The 25,851-nt window shown below is 40.4% G+C and overlaps 1 protein-coding gene across 1 annotated transcript; it reads right to left on the bottom strand.

Moving 5' to 3' along the window:
* Nucleotides 1-4,691: 4,691 nt before the first annotated feature.
* On the bottom strand, nucleotides 4,692-5,683 carry LOC111896478 (putative B3 domain-containing protein At3g24850). Its single transcript, XM_023892467.3, has one exon. The coding sequence runs from the start codon at nucleotides 5,681-5,683 to the stop codon at nucleotides 4,796-4,798; it is 888 nt and encodes a 295-aa protein (XP_023748235.1). The 3' UTR covers nucleotides 4,692-4,795.
* Nucleotides 5,684-25,851: the final 20,168 nt, after the last annotated feature.

Raw genomic sequence — 25,851 nt, 5'->3', positions numbered from 1 at the left:
TCAGCTTCGGACTCGGTCTGATGAGAGCTTCGGATTGCGGTCCGATGTAGGGGACAAGGTCCCGGTCAGTCAGCTTCGGACTTCGGTCCGATGGAGGGGGGCAAGGCCCCAGTATGTGCTTGATATATATATATATATATATATATATATATATATATATATATATATATATATATATATATATATATATATATATATATATATATATATATATATATATATATATATATATATATATATATATATATATATTATTGTATGGTATGTGGTAATTTGGGGGAGCTCACTAAGCTTCGTGCTTACAGTTTCAGTTTTGGTTTTAGGTACCTCCGCTAGCAGAGGGAGGAGCTCGGGTTGATGGCATTGCACACACCACAGTTTTAGCTTTCATCCTGGGAGTTGATTTAGTTCCTGATTTTTATATGTCATGGATATAATACAGTTTTCCGTACCGTGGTTTATTATTACTTTGAGATGCATTATGTATGGTTTCATGATATGACACTCAAATCACGGTTTTTGGTTATGTTGAAAAACGAAATTTTTAGGTCGTATTTTTGCGTCGTTTCAAGTTGGTATCAGAGCCAGGGCACGGGTCGATGTGTTCGACGGGGACGTCGAACCCTATAATGGGGGGTGAAAGTGGGTTAGATCTGATCCCACATCGGCTTGGAAGGAGAACGAAACATTTCCTTATAAAGGGGTGTGGATACCTTCCTTGTCACAACGTGTTTTAAAGCCGTGAGGGCAGCAGATCCCATAAGAACTCTGCAGTTAAGCGTGCTCGGGCGGGAGTAGTACCAGGATGGGTGACCCCCTGGGAAGTCCTCGTGCCAAGTGGCCCAAAGCGGACAATATTGTGATACGTGCCAGAGGGGGATGTTACAAGGAGGGCATAGGTGAGAAGGGTGAGGTATCGGGTGTGGTTCGGTGAATAGTTTTGTTGGGAGAGATAATTGGAGGAGTGATAGATATAGAGGTTTCTACGAAAAGAAAAGGATGAGTGGGTGATATAGGAGGGGTGGTTGGTGTATTTGATTTGGTTGGAGCTGGGGTGGGTGGAGTTAGAAAATGATCAATTATGGGAAGAGGTTCTTCATATGGGTCTTGAGTGGAAGGAAATTGATCAGAGAAGAACTCAACGTGGCGAGAGTGATACAAATGTCGTTTTTGAGGTCAAACCATTTAAAGGTTGACTTGGAAGAGGAGTAGCCTAGAAATATAACTGGAGTTAATCGGGATTCTAATTTGGATGATGTATACGGACGAAGCCATAGAAACATCCAAAGGGTTTGACTTTAGAGTAGCTTAGGGTATGTTTGAAGAGACACTCATATAGAGATTTGTTTTTTAGAGTAGAAGTTTGAAGTCAATTTATGAGGTACACGACTATTTGAAAAGCATAGGACAAGAAGGACATGGGAAGTTTGGCATAGTGTAGTAATGTTAACCTTGTTTCAACAATGTGTCTGTGTCGGCGTTCTGTACTTTTTCTTTTCTCAAGGGTATGTGGTGGAGTGGTGTAGTTGGAGATACCATGAAATTGATGAAAAGGGAGGAGTTCATGATAGTCACCACCATTGTCACTAAATAAAGTTACAACCAGGCGTTGGAAATATTCTTCAACAAGTAATTTGAATTGCGAGAACAATTTAGCAACATAATGTTTGTGTTTCATAGGATACATACAAATTTATTTGGTGACATAATCGACAAAGATGACATAGTAAGTAAAGTTTTGTGTGGATTTTTGAACTGGACCCCACTCATCTGAATATATCAATTGAATAGGTTGAGTGGAAACAAATGAGTTTGTACCAAATGGAAACTTAATTTTTATTGTTTAAACATGAAGGGCAATGAACATTTGTAGCAAAATTAGAACCAAAACGTAACTTAGAAGTAATAGACTTAAAAACTTGAAGATAGGGATGGTCGAGTTGGTCATGGAGACCAAGTGGGGAGCTCTTCAGTTTAACATAGATTTGGAGTTTGGGAGATAAACGAGTGTGGTAGATCCGTTCAATTTTCTTGCCTCGTAGTAGACGCTCCCCCATGCATAGATCCTTCACAAATAAATGATATGGAGAGAATTCCATCGAAATTGAATTAGTATCACATAGTTGAGAAACGGATACAAGTTTCCTGTGTAATCTAGGAATATGTTAAACATTGGATAATAATTATTTCTCATGAGGTGTTTTTATATATGTGTTGCCAGTATGAGAGATAGGTAAACATGTACCGTCCCCAGGATAATTTCATTAGGACCGCCATATTCAAAAACATTGTGGAGGTTGTTGCCTTATATTTTTACATGATTTGAGGCATTGGTGTCAAAGAGCCACGAGAGGGAGGTAGGCATTGAGGTAGTTATATTTTCAACATGGATTGATGTCTATGTAGGACTTGTGGCTACATTGTTATCATGCAGAAAACGAGCAAGTTTGCGACAGTCCTATGTGATATACCATGAGATGTCAATGTAGGAGTTGTGGTTACATTGTTTCTATTGGAGCGATTTCCAATAGCATTAGAACCTAACCACTGGGATTGATGTACACCTTTTGATTAACTAGAGGAATAGGATCGGTTAGTTATAGCAAAGGAGTTTTGGTGCGATTATTGGATCCTTGTTGACGAGTGGCTCAATTGACTCTAGTCTGAATGGATTCAATAGTATAAAAGGTTTTTTTAGTTACTCGTTCATAATCAATGAGCTTGTCAAAGAGCTTTGAATATAACAGATGGGTGTCATGTACCTTGATTGCTTAAATAATAGTATTGTAATCCTCACGAAGTTGGGACAAAATATGGACCATGAGGTCCTCTTCTGAGACCATACTTTGAGCTAGAGTTTGGTCATCAGCAATAGCTAGAATTTCCTGAAAAAATAATATGATAGAGTGAATTCCTTTAGGGTTCTTGGTGTGTTTGGATTTTAGATATATGATAAGAGTGCATAAGGATGACGCAAAGCTTAAGTGGAGTTGATTTTAGGCCTCTCGAGTTGTAGAAGCCGATGAGATGAGGAGTTGAATTGATTATGAACAACTCCTTAGTATAACGTTGAAAATCATTTGATCTTTGTGAAACCATGGAAGATATTCAGGGTTGTTTATTGGTTTTCCATCTTTGTCATTGATTTCTTTTGGAGGCTAATTAGATGTACCGATGATGTAGTCTTTGAGTTCGAGACTGATAAGTGTTGATTTGACCTGTTTTCTCCATAGGGGGTAGTTGTGGGTTGTGAGTTTGGTGTGAGATGTGTAGCAGCAATGATTAGAATGTTGTTTTTGTTGGCCATTGATGAACCCTAAGTTGAGAAGGAGAAGAAGATGTAGGATGAAGGACGAGGAGGATCAAAAGGCATGTGAGAGCAAAAAGGGATCTAATACCATATAGAAGGGATAGTATCGAAGGTGTATATTGATTGATGTTTGAATAAGTATACAAGAGTGGCATATATAGCTAGTGTAAACTAACAAACATGAGCTAATCTAGGAATGATTACATGTAAAATACAACTAGTATTGACTAAGTATTTACATATAAATAATCTAAATATATAAAATATATTGATGATATATTAGCTCTTAATAACCATAACTCCTTATTTATGAACCAAAACATCAAGATCTCTCCATATTCCATTCACCTTACCAATTTGGTTTTGGGTTTCTTGTAATCTCTATGTCGTCCTCAACAATAGCCTCTTTGAAAATAATCTCATTGTCTAATGACAACACTTCATGTTTATAGAAATTAGTATCACTTTAAAATGATCATGATGACTGATCGAAATACTTTAACTCCATCATGATGAATACTACTCCCAAGCTAAAGGAGCAGGTGCAATATTAAAGAAACAGAGGTAACTTCATAAAAATATTATACAACAATTTAGTTATGTTTCTAGAATTATTTCGTTGTATCTACATATTCGTTTTTTGTTTTTAGAAATATCATGCAATTTCCTTTACATGTTATTTATACAAAAAAATAAAATAAAAAAAAAAAAATACAAGTTGACATCAACATAAATATTCAAATTTCAACCCGTCTTGCTTCATCCTACGGTCTTTTCACAGATGCACAAGAAGAGATCGGTAAATCTAAGAGCACAAAGGGTGGACATTATCAAAAATATTGATGTGTATGGTGACATAAATATTATAAAGATTATGAATTATAGGCCATTATTAGAATAACACCAATGACCATCAAGTCTCCTCAATATAAATGTAAATATGTAATCGTGTAGATTCCCCATATATAAAAGTGTGATCGAATACAAAAGCATCTAATAAGACAAGGTAGGATACATTGTACATACATGATCGATTGCAAATATTTGAGGTCTAATCAAACCTGTCGTGCACGATTTAGTTGTTAAACTAAATCATCCAGATAGATAGTTGTTAAAACCGATGTCTTGCATAATTTAAACTAATAAAAATAAAAATATAAGACTGATCTATTGCACTTACAGAGGTAGTACAGGTGAGCAGGATCGAATCCTCAAGGACACATCCAAAAGTCTTTGCGTAAGGCAGGAACCAATTCTTGACAAGTGACATATTGAACTTATTATCAATTATTTAATAAACAAAGTAACATCAATTTAAAACGGCATTAGTAAATTTTGATCGTTGTATTAGCTTGAAACCAAAATAAGAAATTGTCAAAACTTTAATAATCGTGAGGAACACTATGTAATGCAGCAAAAGTTGAATATAAACAAGAATAAAGAGTCAAATGAAAAAGATTAGAGAACTGATCTAATGGTGTGTGATTAAGTGGCGTCGTTTTGACCTTCTACATCTTTCTCCAAAAATGTAATTGCAAAGCACAGGTCCTCATCTATGCGAAACGACCAAACCTGAATCTCTGTGTTCTCCTTATTCTTGAAATCCTTTTCATTCACCATCACAAACTCGTTCCAGTTGGTTTTGAGGACGTAGTTTTTGGTGCTCTTCATACGCCACATCTTCAACATCATCGGCTTCTTATGCATCTCTAATCTTGGCCCCAACAATCCCACCTTCAATTCCATTCCATTCTCCAAATCTTCTTTCTCATTTTTCCTCAAGAACTCATCCGGTTTCAGTTGTTTCATCGGCATACTCAACCTGTTCTGGTTTTTTCTCAGATCACTTGAGAACAAGGTTTTCTGAATCACCACCTTCGCTTCTTTCCCCTTCAGCTTATTCGTAATGAACTCTTCCAACTCCTGGGTTATCTGGTTCTTCACAATCTCCACCTTCTTGTTCTTCTCTACTGTTGGAGTACTTTTCCACTTTTTTCTTTCAGCTCCGTTCATCTCATTATTGGTGATGAACTGTTTCAACTGTTGGGTTACCTGGTTGCTCACAATCTGTGTAGTAGGTTTTGGTTGCTGCATCTTTATCTTCTTCGTGGGACGTTTGCACAGCATTTTTCTTTCTTCACACTTAATTTGATCGGCTAAGGCATCTTCTCGAGCAAACTTCTTCATCTTTTCCTCATACAATTCCATGATCTTCTTTCGATAATATTCTCTTTGAGCCTCATCCTCTTCTTCATCCTCATCCTCCCCGGCATTTAGATAGTATTCATCAGTATCATCATCCTCATATCCCATACAAGCAGAAGGGGCACACTTGTTTCTTCCTTTTGCATCCGGTGCCAAGATATTTCCCATTGCTTTGAATTTAAGACTTTCAATGAAATCTCTAAAAGAAGTTGAATGTGAAGTAGGATATGAAAGATTAGTCCTTGCGTTGCTATGTTTATTCACGCGGAAGTGTTAGTTTTGGAGTTGAGCAGACGTTGTAATGCAAATAGGAAGGTGATTATTTAAGGAAAATATATGGTTTTTTAGATACTTATATGATTAAATATCTGCAATGCTGTTGATACGTATGATGAACCAATAGTTATAGTATATCTCATATTTATCGGAGGTCATTAGATTTTTTTTTAAATTTGTTAATTACTAGATCTCACCTGTGAGTGTATCTTATACTCAAAAAAGGAAAGTTTTTGGTTTCTTGTTACCGAAATAATTACAAGTACTTGTAATCTTATCATATCACTTGATTTCATAACGGTTCTAAGATATTCCCTACTGACAACCAAATATGAAAACAAAAAACCAAACATTTCAAAGATCCGTAAAAAATTCATATAAAATCTATTTTAGATCTATTATGTAACTATTAATTATTAAATATACAAACATATATTAATCAAGTTCATATTGGTAAATTAAGAACTATAACAGGAAAGAAATTACTACTTGGTTAGTTCTAACTAATTATTTAATTGTCTCGTTTGGGGTTCAAATTTTATTTGACGCTATTTAATGTTTATCTTCATGAAGGTCCTAAGGTATTCTTTAGGTTCAAAACATAGTAGTAACTTGTTATTTATAAAGAAATGGTCAAGTTGATATTTCATCCAAGATTTATCAAATCTTTCATTTCATGATAAAATTACTTATAGCTTGTATGCTGGCTTTTGTATTGATAATAATAAAATAAAATAAAACAAATAAATAAATAATAAATAAATCACATTGTTAACCTCTTACATGGTCCAACGACTTCTCACCATATGATAAAATCTTCGTGTATATATAATATATAAAGCTGAAATAGCTTGTTATAATTTTTTTTTTGAACAAAAAATTATTAAAGTTAGATAAAAGCTAGCATGACATTTGGGGTACATGATGATAATTCCCTTATACTCAGTTGACCTAATTTAAGAGTGATCCATTCATTGCTATAAGCTTTAACCCCCCCCCCCCCCCCCCCCCAAAAAAAAAAAAAAAAAAAAAAAAAAAAAAAAAAACCCTAAGCATTTGACCTTAATTGCTAAATCAAGGTAGTTATGCACCTTGTTGTTCTATAGGCGGTCAATTTTGTAAATCCATATCACCCAAACAAGAGTATGTTGCTATACTATAATGATTTGTTGGATCTGTGTTCTGGTATCAAGTATGGTGCAATGCTGTAATGATCTGTTAGATCTATGTTCTGGTATCGAGTATGTTGCTTGCTGAATTAATAATTTGTAGAAATGTATGTGTTTTTATGATTATCGGGTATAACCCGATGTCAGGCGGGGCCCGAAGGCTAGTCTGTATGCTATTTACTTATGTGATTATGGCATGTGTTTGCATGTGTATTTATGTTATGTGAGTGTGGGCGGGGCCCGTATCTCAGTGGGTGGGGCCTGTTATGCGAGTGTGGGCAGGGCCCGTATCTCAGTGGGTGGGCCTTTTATGTGAGTGTGGGTGGGGCCCGTATAACAGTGGGCGGGGCCCGTTATGCGAGTGTGGGCAGGGCCCGTATGTCAGTGGGTGGGGCCCTTTATGCGAGTTAGGTCAGGGCCCATGACATGTTATGTTTGGTATGCGTTATTTTGGGGGAAACTCACTAAGAGTTATGCTTATCCAGTTGCTTATTGTTTTATGTATCAATGGAGTCTATGGGAAGGAGAAGGGGGGACGATACACATGCATCAGTAGCATTGAGGATTCCGCATTTTCTATAAACTTTGATTTTGAACAAATGTAATTTGGAATAAACGGTTTTCTTAATAATGGATGTATAAATTGGAAAGTTTTTCACCTTAATAAAAATGAAAAATGTTGGTTGTGAAAATGGGACGTTACCGCTGGGCTGGGGGGTGGGGGTGGGGGTCAGTCATACATGCTTCCTTATGACGAGTTCCATGTAAAAAGGCATTATTCAGATCCAGTTGTCGGAGTGGCCAGTGGTGAGAAAGGGCTATGGAAAGGACTATGCAAATAGTAACTGGTTTGGGGACATGGATGAAGGTTTCAAAGTAGTCCTTACCATATTGTTGAAGAATTCCTTCAGCAAACAAGAGGGCTTTGTATTTTGAAATGGAACCATCTGGGTTGCGTTTGATTCGAAAGATCCATTTTCATCCAATTGGAGAATGAGATGATTTAGGAACTAGTTCCCATGTGTCATTTTTTGGATTAAGGCATTGAATTCTTGATCTATAGTGTGACACCTTTGTAGATATTTGAGAGCTTAAGTATAAGAAGTGTTGCAGAAATCAGCCTTGGCGGCCGATTAATCGGTGATTAATCACTCGGTGGCCTTGAACCGATTAAGATTAGACTGTTTGGCGCAAATTGGTCAAAATCGGTCAAACTCGGGCTTGGCGGTTATAGGCGAAAAATATTTAAAAAATTCAAAATTTTTAATTTTCAAATATTACACCAAAACTTTAAATTTTCAAAATTTTAAGTTTTCAATTTTAAAATATTATACTAAAATTTTCAAAATTTCTAATTTTTAAAATTTTAAATTTTCAAATACTTATCTTTTTAGGAAATATTAATTTTTTAAATAATTTTATTAATAAATTAGGATCCCCGAAGTTAATAAGACTTCCTTATGAAGAGTTCCATGTAAAAAGACATTATTCACATCCAGTTGTCGGAGTGGCCAGTGGTGAGAAAGGGCTATGGAAAGGACTATGTAAATAGTAACTGGCTTGGGGACATGGATGAAGGTTTCAAAGTAGTCCTTACCATATTGTTGAAGATTTCCTTCAGCAACCAAGAGGGCTTTGTATTTTGAAATGGAACAATCTAGGTTGCATTTACTTTGAAAGATCTGGTTTCATCCAATTGGAGAATGAGATGATTTAGGAACTAGTTCCCATGTGTCATTTTGGATTAAGGCATTGAATTCTTGATCTATAGTGTGACACCTTTGTAGATATTTGAGAGCTTAAGTATAAGAAGTGTTGTAGAAATCGGCGATTAATTACTTGGCGGCCTTGAACCGATTACGATTTGAGTGTTTGGCGGATATTGGTCAAAATTGGTCAAACTCGGGCTTAGCGGTCATAGGCAGAAAATATTTAAAAAATTCAGAATTTTTAATTTTCAAATATTAAACCAAAACTTTAAATTTTCAAATTTTAAAATATTATGCTAAAATTTTCAAATTTTTAAAATTTTAAATTTTCAAATACTTATCTTTTTAGGAATTATTAACTTTTTAAATAATTTTATTAATAAGTTGGGTTCTGCGATTAATCGTTGATTAATCCTCACCTAGTATCATTAATCATTTATCATCAGTCGACCATCGAGCTACCGCCTAATATTTTTTTACAACCTTGGGTATTAGTAGTAAGTTCATCAATAGATGGAAATGGGTTTAGTGTGGCTGAATTGAAAAAGGAGAGGATAAACAACTTTGAATTTTGTTTGCGAATGCGAGGTTGAGTATGTTGTAGAGGAGAGGGAGCAGGGTTGTTATGATGGGTTGAGACAACAAAGAAGGGTGAGCTGGGTGAGGAGGGCGTAGGTGAGAAGGGTGAGGTATTGGGTGTAGTTCGGTGAACAGTTTTGTTAAGAGAGATAATTGGAGGAGTGATAGATATAGAGGTTTCTATGAAAAGAGGAGGAGGAGTAGGTGATATGGGAGGGGTGGTTGGTGTGTTTGATTTGGCTGGAGGTGGGGTGGGTGGAGTTAGAAAATGATCAATTATGGGAAGAGGTTCTTCATATGGGTCTTGAGTGGAAGGAAATTGATCAAAGAAGAACTTGACATTGCGAGAGTGATACAAATGTCGTTTTTTGATGTCAAACCATTTAAAGGTTGACTTGGAAGAGGAGTAGCCAAGAAATATAACTAGAGCTAATCGAGATTCTAATTTGGATGATGTATACGGATGAATCCATGTAAACATCCAAAGGGTTTAAGTTTACAGTAGCTTGGGGTTTTTTTGAAGAGACACTCATATGGAGATTTGTTTTTTTAGAGTAGAAGTTAGAAGTCTACTTATGAGGTACACGACTATTTGAAAAGCATGGGACTAGAAGGACAAGGGAAGTTTGGCATAGTGTAGTAATGCTAACCTTGTTTCAACAATGTGTCTGTGTCGGCGTTCTGCAATTTTTCTTTTCTCAGGGGTATGTGGTGGAGTGGTGTAGTGGGAGATACCATGAAATTGAAGAAAAGGGAGGAATCCATGATATTCACCACCATTGTCACTAAATAAAGTTACAACTGGGCGTTGGAAATATTCTTCAACAAGTAATTTGAATTGAGAGAACAGTTTAGCAACATTTTTGTGTTTCATAGGATACATCCAAATTTATTTGGTGACATAATCGACAAAGATGACATAGTAAGTAAAGTTTTGTGTGGATTTTTGAACTGGACTCCACTCATCTGAATATATCAATTGAATAGGTTGAGTGGCAAAAAATGAGTTTGTACCAAATGGAAACTTAATTTTTATTGTTTAAAGATGAAGGGAAATGAACATTAGTAGCAAAATTAGAACCAAAACCTAACTTAGAAGTAATAGACTTAAAAACTTGAAGAAAGGGATGGTCGAGTTGGTAATGGAGACCAAGTGGGGAGCTCTTGTGTTTAACATAGATTTGGAGTCTGGGAGATAAACGAGTGTGGTAGATCCCTTCAATTTTCTTGCCTCATAGTAGAGGCTCCCACATGCATAGATCCTTCACAAATAAATGATATGGAAAGAATTCCACCGAAATTGAATTAGTATCACATAGTTGAGAAACGGATACAAGTTTCCTGTGTAATCTAGGAATGTGTTAAACATTGGATAATAACTATTTCTTATGAGGTGTGTTTATATATGTGTTGCCAGTATGAGAGATAGGTAAACATGTACTATCCCCAAGGATAATTTCATCAGGACCAGCATATTCAAAAGCATTGTGGAGGTTGTTGCGTTATATTTTTACATGATTAAAGACATTAGTGTCAAAGAGCCACGAGAGGGAGATAGGCACTGAGGTAGTTATATTTGCAACATGGGTTGATGTCTATGTTGGAATTGTGGCTACATTGTTATCATGCAGAAAACGATCAAGTTTGCGATAGTCCTATGTGATATACCATGAGATGTCAATGTAGGAGTTGTGGTTACATTGTTTCTATTGGAGAGATTTCCAATAGCATTAGAACCAAACCACTTGGATTGGTGTACACCTTTTGATTGACTAGAGGAATAGGATCGGTTAGTTATAGCAAAGGAGTTGTTGGTGCGATTATTGGATCCTTGTTGACAAGTGGTGCAATTGACTCTAGTCTGAATGGATTCAATAGTATAGAAGCTTTCTTTAGTTACTCGTTCATAATCAATGACCTTGTCAAAGGGCTTTGAATATGACAGATGGGTTAGTTATAGCAAAGGAGTTGTTGGTGCGATTAAGGACTGCTACCCTCTATCAGAAATTGATCAAAAGGTAGAATCGTTGCAGGGTTTCAAATTAAAGTGCTTCATGGATGCATATAAAGGGTATCATCAGATCTTGATGAGCAAAGACAACGAGGAAAAATGGCCTTCTACACAGATCATGACACATTTTGTTACACCAAAATGTCGTTCGGGTTGAAAAATGTGGGGGCAACATACCAACGCTTGGTCGACTCCATGTTCTCAAAATAGATTGGAAGGAACATCGAAGTATATGTCGACGATATGGTCATTAAAAGCAAGGATGAAGAAAGAATGCTACAGGACATCGAAGAGACTTTCAAAACATTAGAAGAAGCAAAAATGAAGCTAAACCCGAACAAGTGCACCTTCGGAGTTGAAGAAGGCCAGTTCCTAAGATATTATGTTACTAGGCAAGGCGTCCAGCCTAGCCCGGCAAAAGTGGATGAATTCATGGAAACTCCACCTCCAAGCACTTTAAGAGACGCGCAGGGCCTAAATGGGAAGATCACAACACTCAGCAGATTCATATCAAAGTCGTCCGACAGGGCCATGCCGCTATTCAACACACTAAAGGGTTGTATCGAGAAAAGTAACTTCCAATAGACAGCAGAAGCAGAAGAAGCGCTCCAAGACATCAAAGAAGCCTTACACAAATTACCAACGCTAGCCAGCCCCATCCCAGGGGAAATATTACAAGTGTACCTCTCAACCTCAGTCGAAGCCATATCATTTGCGCTAGTCGTGGAAAGAGAAAGGGAGCAGAAACTAGTGTACTTCGTCAGTCGAGCGTTACAGGGCCCCGAACTTAACTATCCCACCCTGGAGAAACTGGTGCTAGCATTAATTTATGCCGCAAGAAGTTTAAGGTGGTATTTCCAGGCACACCAAATAGAGGTCCTAACGAATCACTCGATCAAGCAAATCTTACTCAAGCTCGAAACGTCAGGCAGATTGGCAAAATGGACAATAGAGTTGGGTGACCATGACATCAGTTACCGGCTAAGGACAAGCATCAAGGATCAGGCGTTAGTGGATTTTCTGCTCAAAATCCCAGGGGAAGAAGACGCAGCCAAAGAAGGAATTATGGCAGTAAAAGAGATCTCGGAGGAATGTTGAAAGTGGACATTGTACACAAACGGAGCGTCCAGCAGAGAAGGCTCAGGGGCTGGTCTAATCTTAACTAGTCTGGAGGGAGAAGAAGTTACATACGCCCTCCGCTTCGACTTTCACACCTCAAATAACGAGGCGGAGTATGAGGCGCTGCTCGCCGGTCTACGCCTGGCCAAGCAGATGGGGGCAGAAGCCGTGGCAGCGTTAACGGACTCCAGATTGGCTGCCAACCAAGTGAATGGGAGTTTCGAAACGAGAGACAAGAGAATGGAAAGATATGTTAAAACAATGCGGCAACTTACTAAATCCTTCAAAGAATTCACAATCAAACAGATTCCAAGGAGCGAGAACAAGAGGGAAGATGCCCTAAGCAAACTCGCGTTGACATGCTTTGACCACCTATCAAAGAAAGTTCTAGTCGAAGTACTCAAGGAGAGGAGTATAGAGGAACAACAGATAAACACACTTACAATAGCGGGACCCACGTGGATGACTCCGCTGATAGATTACCTGCAGCAAGGCATCCTTCCCGATAGCCATGATGAAGCAAGGAAGATACGCATAAAGGCACCTTCATATGCACTAATCAACGGGGAGTTGTATCAGAAGGGGTTCACAACCCCATGTCTAAAGTGTGTAGATAAAGTCAAGGGGAAAGAGGTATTACAAGAAGCACATGTAGGCCAAGCAGGTGCACATGAGGGGGAACGAGCTTTAACAAGGAAGGTACTCAAGATGGGGATATACTGGCCAACGACGCACCAAGACGCAGCAGCGCTAACAAGAGCATGCAAGGAATGCCAGGTATTTTCCCCAGTCCAAGCAAATCCACCCGCGTCCTTATCCAACATATCCAGCCCATGGCAATTCTATCAATGGGGAATAGACATTGTGGCACCTTTCCCAGAGGCACCAGGGAAACTAAAGTACGTGGTCGTGGCGGTGGATTATTATACAAAATGGACTGAAGCAGAGTCGTTGGCATGCATAACAGGAAGGCACATAATAAAGTTTGCCTAGAAGAACATCATGAATAGGTTTGGCATGCCTAAAATACTGATAAGTGACAATGGACTCCAATTTGCTAAAAACCCGTTCAAAGAAAGGTGTGCTAGTAGAGGGATCAACCAGCGAATCACATCAGCGGCACATCCACAACCAAATGGACAGACAGAAGTATCCAATAGAACCATTATTAACGGGATCAAGAAACGGCTAGGGAAGGCCAAGGGAAATTGGACTGAAGAAATACGAACAGTGTTATGGTCATATAGAACTACCCCGCGGACAGGCACACAGGAGACACCATTCAGTTTGACATATGGGACGGAGGCAATGCTCCCGTCAGAGGTGATGATAGGCAGGCTAAGGGTAAGCTGCACTGACGAAGGGGCCAATTCCAGGGACTTGAGGCTGAATCTAGATGCCCTTGAGAGATGCGAGAGAATGCAAGCATACGCCATGCAGCGTACAAGCATGCAACAGAAAGGTACTACAATCAAAAAATCAAGGAAAAAGCGTTTAGAGTGGGAGAATATGTGCTAAGAAAGAACAAATCAAGTCGGGCCCAACCTCAAGTGAAACTGGGACCCGTATGGAAAGGCCCATACAGAGTAGTCGAAGCAAACCAGAATGAGGCATACGCCTTGGAAACAATGGAGGGAAGACAGATACGAAGAACTTGGAATGCATGGAATTTGAGGAAATTCTACTTCTAAAAGAAAGCTCCCACAAAAAGGCAATAAAACCAGGATACCCCCCCCCCCCTAAATGGGCACCGGTGGGTGACACAAACGCCAAAGACAAAAGTGATTAAGCACTTTGCGGAAGAAAACTTATGTTATTCAACATGTTCGAAACCTTGTACTCAGTGTACAAACTTAAGCAATCTAAGTGATGAAAATTTGTACTTAGCGTACCGAACATTTAAATTATAATGCTTAGCGCATTCAATGTTAATACTTAGTGTATTCAATACTTAGTGTATCAGATCCTAGTGCATTCAGCCTCAATACTTAGTGTATTAAGCTTTACAATTGACATGTACAAGGCCTATGCAGACTCTTAGTGTGTCGAGCCATCAGTGCGTGATCCCTATGCTAAGCATAAGGTCGAACGCTTAGAGCATGGCCCTACGGCATTAATCAATCTAGCAACCAGTGATACATAGAAAAATGAACACACAAACGATAACATAAGCATAAATCATCAACAGCTACGCAAGAGTAGCATCACCAACAAAGTAAAAATAGTCATACACAGAATCTCCAGGGCATAAAAACATCAACACAAAAAAAAGAGGAAAAAGCAGCAAGTACAAACAACTCTTCACGCCCCATAGGGGTAGCACACAGAATCTACGCATCACCAATCACATCATCATCACCACCGTTTCCATCACCGCTACCAAACCCAATAGCATCTTCCACACCTCCAACGCCCTCAGAGACAACACCCTCAACATGGTTAGACTCGTGAACAACAGTTACCACTTCTTTATTACCCTCACCACCCGATCAACTGTCGGTGTCCAAATCACCACCTACACCACTATTTCCATTAACAACACCCTCGTCACTAGCAATCTTTTGGTTATTGAGATCAGCCTCCTTATTACCACCCACCACATCTTCAGGAGTACCATCAGAACCAGAAAAAGAGCAAAGTTCACGAATCCCCTGCATGTCTAATTCACCCAATCCCAAAAGTGAAGCATGATCCATACTAGAAAACGCCAACATAGCATCATTCACACTAACAACAGGGCCAGAAGCGGGAGCGTCCACAACACCTTGATGATTGACATCAGCCAGGGCTTTACGCACGGACTCCGCGTCGGCAACAAAAGCGGCGAATGAGACACACCGCCCCTGTGAACTCTGGATGCTCAATCAGCTTATCCACGACCCGCACGAGCCCCACTTATAGCAACCAATTAAGATCACGTTGCACAACACTCACATTCGACTGCAAATCAGCAACTACCCGATCGTGATCAGTTGCATCACGTTTAAGGCTCTCAACCTGAATCATTAGGCCCTCGTTCATCTGAGAAAGTGAATCAACCTTTGCCTCCAAGCCCGATCTAACATCTTCTATGGCAGCTTTTTCGGAGGCAAGAAGCTGGTACTTCTGCTCTGAACACTGAAGGTCATTGTTAAGTTCCGAAATACAACATTCCAAATCAGCAACGCGAGCTCCACAACCGGCATGGGCCATCTCCATCTCGCTGAACATCTGAATACGTCATGCCCCTGCAGCAAGGTAAAACATGGACTACGCAGCAGTGTAGGTCATGTTATGAGAAAGGGCAGGACTACCCATAGTCTCCATATCAGCGATGGCAGTCGGAGGAAAGGCGTGTCGGCCAAACTCCAAAGCATTAGCACAAATAGAAAGACGGTATTCATTATGAAGATTCCAGGAAGGGATAAAGGGAGAAGGCCCTGAAGGCTCCCTACCCAAACCCTTGACGGGAGAAACAGGATTTGGGTTAGGGCCATGAAGGTCCTTCGAAGGAGAAGAGTCAACAGAGGAAGGTTAAAGAACCTGAGAAGGAACAAAAGGATGTTGAGGCGCCCCGCCAACCCCTTCAGACTGTGGAATGTCGTCATCAGGGATTACGACAACAGCTATCAGTGACGAAGAAATCGGACTCAGAAGACGCGAAAAGCTGTGCTTAGTCTGAACTCACATGGCAGCACTTGGTGCACCAACAACCCACTCCCCCATGGCCAGAATGGCATTCCTCTTGGCTTGTAGCCGCCGAACATCAGCTATCACATTATCTTTGCTATCCTCGTCACCCTCAGAGGAAGTATGGCGAGCACCACCCAAAGGCATGACGGAAGAAACAGGACGAACCGCAAGGGGGTCCGCTTCAGCAGATGAGGGGTTCTCGTTCATCGATGGAGGAATAGGCATGGTAGCAGTCAGAGCAAGCTAATCCAAGCGGCGAGGAGGAGGAAGGCGTTTAACAAAATCCACTTCCCGATGCTCCAATTTACCCTTATAGCGCTTTCGGAGCACTTCATCCATAGAAAAAGGAGACTCATGACCTCGAAATGTTAAGACATCAGAGAAAATTCAGGAGGGGAGACTGCCAGATAATAAAACCCTAACAAAAGGGAAACACATAAACGAACCATCAACAACGATGAAGAAGACCGCCATTTTACCGCGACGCCTCCAAGACGGGCTCATCCCCACACTGGAAAGAAGGGCCTCAGAGTAATATTCAGGAAACACTTGGATATTCTTAAGGAGATCGGCCACGCCCTGGTTATGAGGGAAAAGTTTGGAGATAGTATCAGCGAAAGCGTTAGCACGATAGCGACCGCTACCCACCAAACCTTGATTAACCCAAAACCATTTGTCTTGCCAGTTTTTGGGCATCCGGCCATCAGGCACCAAAGTATCCCCCCCCCCCCCCCCAGTCGAACGGAAAACGTGTATTTATCATCGGTACAACAAAAATGGAAGAAGTACTTAAAAACAAAGTAGTCAGGAAGATACCCATTAGCCCGACAGATCATTTCAAATGCCACAACCTTGTTCACGGCGTTTGGCGTTAGCATTTGAACACTGCAGCCATCCCTTTGAAGCACCTTCTCCTGGAAATCAGTTAAGGGGAGACGAAGGCCATCATCCAAGGTCTTCTGGTAGATCCCAACTTTTCCGGGAAGGGGGGAGAGGATAGCAGAACCTGGTGAAGGAAACTCCACACCATCGAGAGAAGTGAGACCATAAGTGGTCTCAAGATATGCATACTCGGAGATAGAAGGCACGATGCTTGGAGGACTCGCCATGAAAGAAGAAGGAAAGGGAGGTAAGGAAGAAGAACAGAGAGGAAAAAAGAAACGTAGAGAAGAAGTTATGATGGATACTCTTATAAGAAAACGGAAAGGGTGGGATGTTCAAAATGTCTGACACGATGACATAACCGTTGGCCATCATGAGCGGTCATGTCACAATTAAAACCGGAACGGCGAGCGAACGAAGAAACAACACGTGTAAAGCTATTAAGCCCAGAACACCGTATCGAGTAGTACAATGCTACGGCTACTAGATTGAGGGACTTGATGACGTGCCTAAGTCGGCATGGAAGAGTCACACCCGGTCATGCAACCTGGCGTCCTGTCCGAGCCAAGAGAAGTGGACTTAGGGCCCGCCAGCGCCCCTAAGAGCAGGGCACCCCGACGAAAGGCTCGCACCCGCCAGGTTCTCTCCCAACATCAAGACAAAGAATACGGTCGAGCAACAAGGTGAAGGATCAGAGAATTACCGTCAGAGCCAATGGCAGTACTCTGGAAAAAAAAGGCGCACAACCCTCCAATCAGCGCCTCTGACCTTGTCCCCTAAAAGTGATCCTGTCTCGTACGGACAAGCAGGGTTGCTAAGTATAAAAGGATGCATTCAGGTGCACTAAAGGTAAGGACTCCTCATCAAGCTATTCCTATCAGAAATTCACCAAAACCCTATCTAACTTGACCGTCGGAGCGTTCTTCCGTGAGCCTCCTCCCGGAAAGCGGCTGACAGCTATTTTCTCTTGTGACCTTACAGATACATCCCAGCGTCACACCAGGACACCAGAGCAAGGTCGCATCAATAATTATTAGATTTTTAATAATATAATAGTATAAGGGTTGAGTTTTAAACTTTTAAAATTCCAGGGTTTGGAATTAAAGTTTTCTAAAGTGACTTTACAAATTCTAAAACTTGAGGGCAAGTTTTGAAACTATTCAAAACCTTTCATTTCAATAACTTATGAGTTTTAATGATTTTAGTGGAAAAGACTCTTGAAAATCCATAACTTGATGACAAGTTATGGAGTCCATTAAAAAACATTTAGATTAACAATTAAACTAACAAGAATGTCAAATAATTTCTATGATCTAACATAATTCATAAGCATGCATAATTCATATCAATAATTTTCAAGAATCATATTAACTTAATATAAAACTTCAAACTTTGACAATTATCATTGAAATTGGATAAGCACAATCATTACCACATCAAAAACAAGTTTAACAATCTAAAAACAGTTTAGGGTAATGATCCTAGTCCAATTCCTGACTCTGGGCCTCCTACTCGCCAAGTGCATGAACCTACTCGACGAGTAGGATGAGTTTTCACATGGACTAGGCGAGTTCACTGAACAGTGAGCAGAAAAATCAATTTTTTTAGAAATTTGCATCAAGTATAATTGAAAACATGCCTAGGCTCTGATACCACTGATGGTCTTGAGCATTCTAACACTCCTATGGTGTACATACAACCCTAGAAACCTTGGATCTATGTTTTCTCTATTATACATGCAAACTTTCATTTTTCCAAGGTTTCATTTTAACTAGCATATGATTGGGGTATAAGTAATATAAAAACTAGTAGAATGACATAACTTTCTTTTAGTTTGGATTCCTTAAGACCTTGTGAGCCTAGCACCCCAAATGTGATGCCTCCAATGACACCACCAACAACTTGGAATAACTTGAGAGAAGATTTATATGCACCAAAATCGGCTAGCCCTCACTTGTATCACTTAAGTTCGATTTTACAAGGATGAGGATCCTTTATACAATGTGTACATTAGGGTTACACCATGTTACTCATGTCCTTTCATATTCCTCATGATCCATGGGTTTTAACCTCCATGAAGTATCCATGGGTCACGACATGGGTTTAGCCCATCATGAAAAACTATGGATCATTAGCCCATTATACAAGAATGAATGATTTACAAAATCAATCCCCATTTATTTAATTAGTCTTTTTTTATCACAAAATTAATTCCAAACTAATTCTTGATCAATACTAATTAGATAATATGATTTCATATTAATATATTAGAACTTATAATATATTAATAAATCATAAATATCCTCTTCTCACAAAAGTCTATCCAAATTGTTCTGATGCCATGCAACCAAAATGGACAATGCTAAACCGGGTCAACAACATACCAAATATAGTTATAGACTTAGACACCTTATCCAACAACAACCTCAACCCCACACAATATGTCGACATATAATAGATAACAAACATATATAGATAATCATGCATATAAAATCACAGGTAGTCCTATAGATCTACCAGACTATCATATCGACAACTAGCATATAATCATGCAGATCTATTACATACCCAACATATCAGTGTATAGGATGATATCAATCCAATGGGTCTGCCGTGGTGCCTTCGACCCGTAAATACACTGAGAAAAACTCACCTATCGATCTGACCAATAGCTGATGAGGTCCCGACTTTGAATCTCAACTTTATCCGATACCTATCCACCAAAAAGACCAATTCTCAAACACCATCCAAAATACCCAAAATACCCCTTGGTCACACTTGGTCAAAGTCAATGTCAAACTGGTTAAAATCCATAAGTCGCCTGGGTCAAACCATGCGAGCCAACTCAACCAAGTCGACACAATATATGTACGCGGGGCGTACTCCAGTGTTGACTGCCATCAAGTGGCTTGATCACGTACACGCTGTGTACTCAAATTACGCAGGGTATACGCCCAGTTTTCCCAAAATCTCTTTATAGCTTATTGCATTAAGCTCTTACGTCCAATCTTCAGATCCAATAAGATCAAAATACCACTAAGAATCATAAAGTTTCTAACTTTATGACTTTGTATGTCCATTAAGTGCTTAATCCATAAAAACTCAACATCTTAATGCCTTAATACATTCCATACCATGCATGGAGCAAAACCAAACCTTAATAGTACATTTTTTTGGATTAAGACCCCCCCCCCCTAAGGTCTGAAAGGATGGCTTAACGGGTCAAGAACATGCCATTCTCAAGACTCGTCAACTTTGGGACCAAAAGGACATAAAATCATCACATAAACAAGATCTAACAACCTAGCCATCAAGGTATGAACTTTGTATCTTCTAATGAGGGGGAATGATGCAAAACTTCCATATCCAAGCTTACTTATAGCTTCCAAGCTTCATCACCACCTTCTTCTTCCATTGAAACTCACAAAAACTCACAATCAAACTTCCAATTGCTTTCATCGGGATAGGGTTTGCAAGAGAAGACATTTATGATGATGGAGGCTAGAAATGGGGAAGGAATGGGGCTTAATGATGTTTGAATATGGGCAAAACCCTAAAAACTAGGGTTTGGAATCTAGCTACGTTCACCCTACGTACAACTGTACCCCCATCATACATATGTACGCACCACGTACTCCTCAAGATCCAAATTTACAAAAATTCCACTAAGGCATCTTTTGCACTCTTTTCTCACCTAGGGACCAAAATGCAATAAATCTCAATATAAGGCTCAACAACGGAAGTGCCTCAAAACCAGATGTTACAATTCTCCCCCACTTAACTTAGACTTCGCCCTCGAAGTCTGCTGTAGTAACTAACCCAGGGTAGTGATTCCATATCTCCACCTCGGGTCACTCAAACGATCCTCCCCAGAACCCGATCTGAACTAAAGGTCGACGCGTTTAGGAGGCTGACTACCCATACCATCGTTGAGTTGCTAATTTTCATCATCGGAGAAACCATCAAAACCTTGACCAAAATCCAGAAACCCAATACCTTAATTGACTCTTTAGCAAGAAAAACTATCTCGAAATGCAATTATTACGATATCTTTACCATTTGAGCCATACGGAACCCTTCTGAACCTAACTTAGCTTGTTGATTCCATTAGGGAATCAAGACTCCTAACCGTTCTTTATTGTTGAACCCTTCATCCGAAAACAAGGCAGCTCCAAACACGAGCCTCAACAAGTTAACCACTGTAGAGAGGCACAAATAATGCTAGCAGATTCCACAAGTTTCTAGCTAAGACCGAATGTATAGAGAGATCCACAAAGTAGGGGACTCCCAAGGCTACAACCACCAAATCAATTCTATCAATATGCTTCTCGAGACCGGGAACCCATCAGATCTAAATTTCAAAACTCATATTCTAGGACTGGCATTTATCCATTCATTGAATCCACCCCTCATCTTTGATTCTAATTACTACCAAACATGCGAGAAAGAACTCAAACACATCACTCATGAATTTCCACCCATTCCAAATCCATAAGATGTACCAAAAGATTTTAATAAACCCTTGACTCCCAATCGTGCCATTTCCAACCACAACTCCTACGAGCAAAGACGAGAAATCCAAGAATTTTCATATTTGCCCCCAATCCTTATCAACTCAGGTGTACCCCCACCAGGAAAATCACTCGATACATTCACAAAGAACTTCATGATTTGAGACTTCATAACTGATACCCAACCTTGATATCCAAACCCCTAATAACAACTTGCGAACCAACGGGATTTATAGTGCAACACTCAGTAGAGACTTTTTGATGCACGACTAATACCTCCAACAACCCTTAAACTGCTTACTTCATCCAAACCAGTTGATTCGTGAGTCTCCCAACTTCCATCCACATGCCCACCAAAAGTACCACAAGTAGAAGAAATAAACAATCATGATCACTGGGACTACATCCTATGTCTGGAATACCCCTACAAGGTCCTTAGCATAGGTCTTGATTGCCTCCGAGCCCACAACGTGAGTCTGGAATTCCTTACCCGGCCCTCAGCCCATGTTTGGAATGCTCTTGGTATTACACCGATCTTTTCGACATTACATCTTTCACCTGGAAACTCACAACCACAACACAGGCCTAAAGATACTAAACCTCATTCCACCGCCTTACAAGGACGTAATCAATGTCCCTCTTAATGTTAACCGAGCACAGAAATGCCATAATTATACCACACCCAATTCCTTTTGTAGAACAAGCTGCTACCAATGCAAAACCCGACGAAATCATGGTCGCACACGACTCAAGAATAGGATAAACTGTCGTACCCTTAATCTAATTCAAAGGCTATAACCCCAAGCCTGCGTACTCCTTTTCCGAACTCGTAAAATTGAAAGGGCATAATCCTTGCCATAGATAGAGACAATCCAATCCATCAATCAAACACTCAACTTCCAGCTGCAATACCCAATATGATCATAAAAATCGTCTCCTTCTTGAGTCCCGCAACTCAATGCACGGCCTCAAGAAAATCCCTCCAGACCTCCAAACCAACATACTCATCTAGGTTTGTACCATTAAACCCAAACCGATATCGTCACTAGGCCCAAAACAATTACCGGACCCATCCTTATTCCTGAGCAACCATAATCAAAGATCGACATATATGGAACCACTGCCACGAATCATGGTATCAAACCATGCTATCACTCCCGACCAGCCCTTAGAATTCCCAAAACTCTCCTTGTTTCGAGTATGGATCCTGTTCTTCCAATAGTACGGGTCCTATACTACCTTCCACACCTATCCATATTTTCCTCAAGGATCATCTCAGGTACTCTAAGACCTACTCATAAAAATACTCCCAATACCTGCTCGACAACGAAACAACTGCAAAAAAAATACTTCTGTTAGGTCACAATTTTGTGGTTTGAGCTAGGCATTCATCTTGTATAGATCTTGGTAGGGTCTTGAGGTTTGCTATGTTGGTATGTCAGCGAGTGTGTGTGGCCATACACGCGTGTGCGACTGCACACTCTGTGTGCAGCCATACACACGTGTGCGGCTAGGTCACAATTTTGTGGTTTGAGCTAGGCATTCATCTTGTATAGGTCTTGGTAGGGTCTTGGGGTTTTCTAAGTTGGTATGTCAGCGAGTGTGTGCGGCCATACACGCGTGTGTGGCTGCACACTCTGTGTGCGGCCATACACGCGTGTGCGGCTGCACACTCTGTGTGCGGCCATACACGTGCGTGCGGCTATACACACGTGTGCGGCTATACACATGTGTGCAGCTGTACACACGTGTGCGGCTGGTGGTCCTATAAATAGAGTGTGTCTGTGTCAGTTGTATAGAGATGTCAGTGACGTATGTGTGTGTTTTCCCAAGGTGTACCTGACATTTATTCGTAATAGATGTGTGCATGCTTGGATTAATTCTTCTTCTACTCCTTCTACACTCTATTTGATTGTTTGCCTTAATTGATCACTGATTTGGATCTATAGTTTTGGGACTTACAATTGGTATCAGAGCCAATTCAGTGTCAATTTTGAAGGAACTTTGAAGGTGTGCGGTTGGAGTTTGAAGGTATGCGGTTGGAAATTTGAAGGTGTGCGGTTGCGTGTGCGGCTGTACACACGTGTGTGGTTGTACACACATGTGCGGCTAGTGGTCCTATAAATAGAGTGTGTCTATGTCATTTGTATAGAGACGTCAGTGACGTATGTGTGTGTTTCCCAAGGTGTACCTGACATTTATTCGTAATAGATGTGTGCATGCTTGGATTAATTCTTCTTCTACTCCTTCTACACTCTATTTGATTGTTTGTCTTACTTGATTACTGATTTGGATCCATAATTTTTGGGACTTACATTTGGTATCAGAGCCAATTCAGTATCAATTTGAAGGTGTGCGGTTGGAACTTTGAAGGTGTACCTGACATTTAATGGCAATAGATGTGTTCATGCTTGGATTAATTCTTCTTCTACTCCTTCTACACTCTGTTTGATTGTTTGCCTTAATTGATCACTGATTTGGATCCATAGTTTTTGGGACTTACAATTGGTATCAGAGCCAATTCAGTGTCAATTTTGAAGGAACTTTGAAGGTGTGCGATTGGAGTTTGAAGGTGTGCGGTTGGAAATTTGAAGGTGTGCGGTTAGAGTGTGCGGTTGAGTGTGCGGTTGAGTGTGCGGCTGAGTGTGCGATTGGAGTGTACGGTTGAGTGTGCGGCTGAGTGTGCGGTTAGATTGTGCGGTTGAGTGTGCGGCTGAGTGTGCGGTTGGAGTGTGCGGTTGAGTGTGCGGTTGGTGTGTGCGGTTAGGACCCAGGCTTGTAATGACCTGGGTCCCCAAATCTAAATAATCTCGCTCATTGTGCAGGAACAGTTGTGGAGGAATGTCGTCAAACCTTGGTACGTCGACAGCGGTTGTTCCAGGCACATTGACAGGAGACATCTCCCAACTGCACGTCATTCAGACTTTTAATGGGGGCTATGTTTCCTTCACGGGAGGAGATGGAGGGAAGATCACTCAAAAAGGAATACTTGTAAATGGAGTGCTGAGTTTTGAGAACGTCATCCACGCTCCTGAGTTAAAGTATAGCTTGTTCAGTGTCTCATAGATCAGCTTATAGACTGCGGATAATGATATAAGGTTAAGCAGTGAAGACCTCGATGCAATAGTGTTTACAGAGTGTTCCATCGAGTTGTACCTGACGTTTTTCAGATACAAACGTGTGCAAGCTCGATTTCTTTTCATCTTCTTATTCTATTGCGATTGTTTGTTGCTTGATCATTGACAAAAGGAGTTAGTGGTATTCTCAAAGTGACGTCTCCAAATTTTGATCAGATGGCCGACACCTTTCAACCGATATGGATACAACTTCAAGGATTCCTCCCCTTCCATTTGCTATTCCAACTTCATTGCCATTTGATGAGTGATCAGATACTGACACAAACCTCCCAGCCTCCTGTGAAAACAAGATGACTTGATCAGAGGCAGGGAGATCTTATCCAAGAACAAGCACCACCAGTCCAACAACCCTCCAAAGCTGCTACGCCAACTCAACCGACCCTAAAAGGACCAAGTAATGTTAGATCTTCGTTTGAAGTCGGGAGTTCTTCTGCTCCTGGGGGTTCTTCTCCTCCACAACCTGCGCATGATGTTGCCTCTTTGAGGCTTGCCAGGTTTATTGCTCAACAAGATTCAGATCCTTTACCTCGTGGCAAATGAATATCAATAGGTGAAGGAAGTTCAGGGGGAGCAGGCCCATCTATCTCAGAGCTCAAGGAGGAGATCACTACTCTTAAACAGAAGATCATTGAGAAAGACGTTCTGATCGGAAACCTCGATATTCGAGTTTCCAAGCTTGAAGAAGAAAACTTTCAGAAGTCTAAACAGATATCTGGTCTCCAGCTTAATCTTGGTGCCCTATCAGCAGGCTACTCTGACTTAAACAACAAACTTATTGCAGAATTTGGTGACAAGTTCCAGACCACAGTCGAAGAGCCTTGCGCCTCTACAGTGATCAAGTTTCAAGATAGCGATTGTGCTATTCATCTTTTTTGATGCTAAGGATCTTCTACAATTCAGGAAGCGATACATACACACCTTGGTTATGCTGATTAGAAAGACTGAGTCTATGCTAGCCATAAACCAAGGGGGAGACTGCTAGGTCAAAATTTGTTGGTTTGGGCTAGGCATCTATCTGTATTAGTCTGAAGTGCTTCTGATCGAAGAAGACCTGAGTCCATGCTAGCTCAAACCAAGGGGGAGATTGTTAGGTCACAATTTTGTGGTTTGAGCTAGGCATTCATCTTGTATAGGTCTTGGTAGGGTCTTGGGGTTTGCTATGTTGGTATGTCAGCGAGTGTGTGCGGCCATACATGCGTGTGCGGCTGCACACTCTGTGTGCGGCCATACACGCGTGTGCGGCTAGGTCACAATTTTGTGGTTTGAGCTAG

This window comes from Lactuca sativa, chromosome 4, assembly GCF_002870075.4.
Source record: "Lactuca sativa cultivar Salinas chromosome 4, Lsat_Salinas_v11, whole genome shotgun sequence".
Taxonomy (NCBI): domain Eukaryota; kingdom Viridiplantae; phylum Streptophyta; class Magnoliopsida; order Asterales; family Asteraceae; genus Lactuca; species Lactuca sativa.
This window is presented reverse-complemented; position numbering and strand designations above follow the sequence as displayed.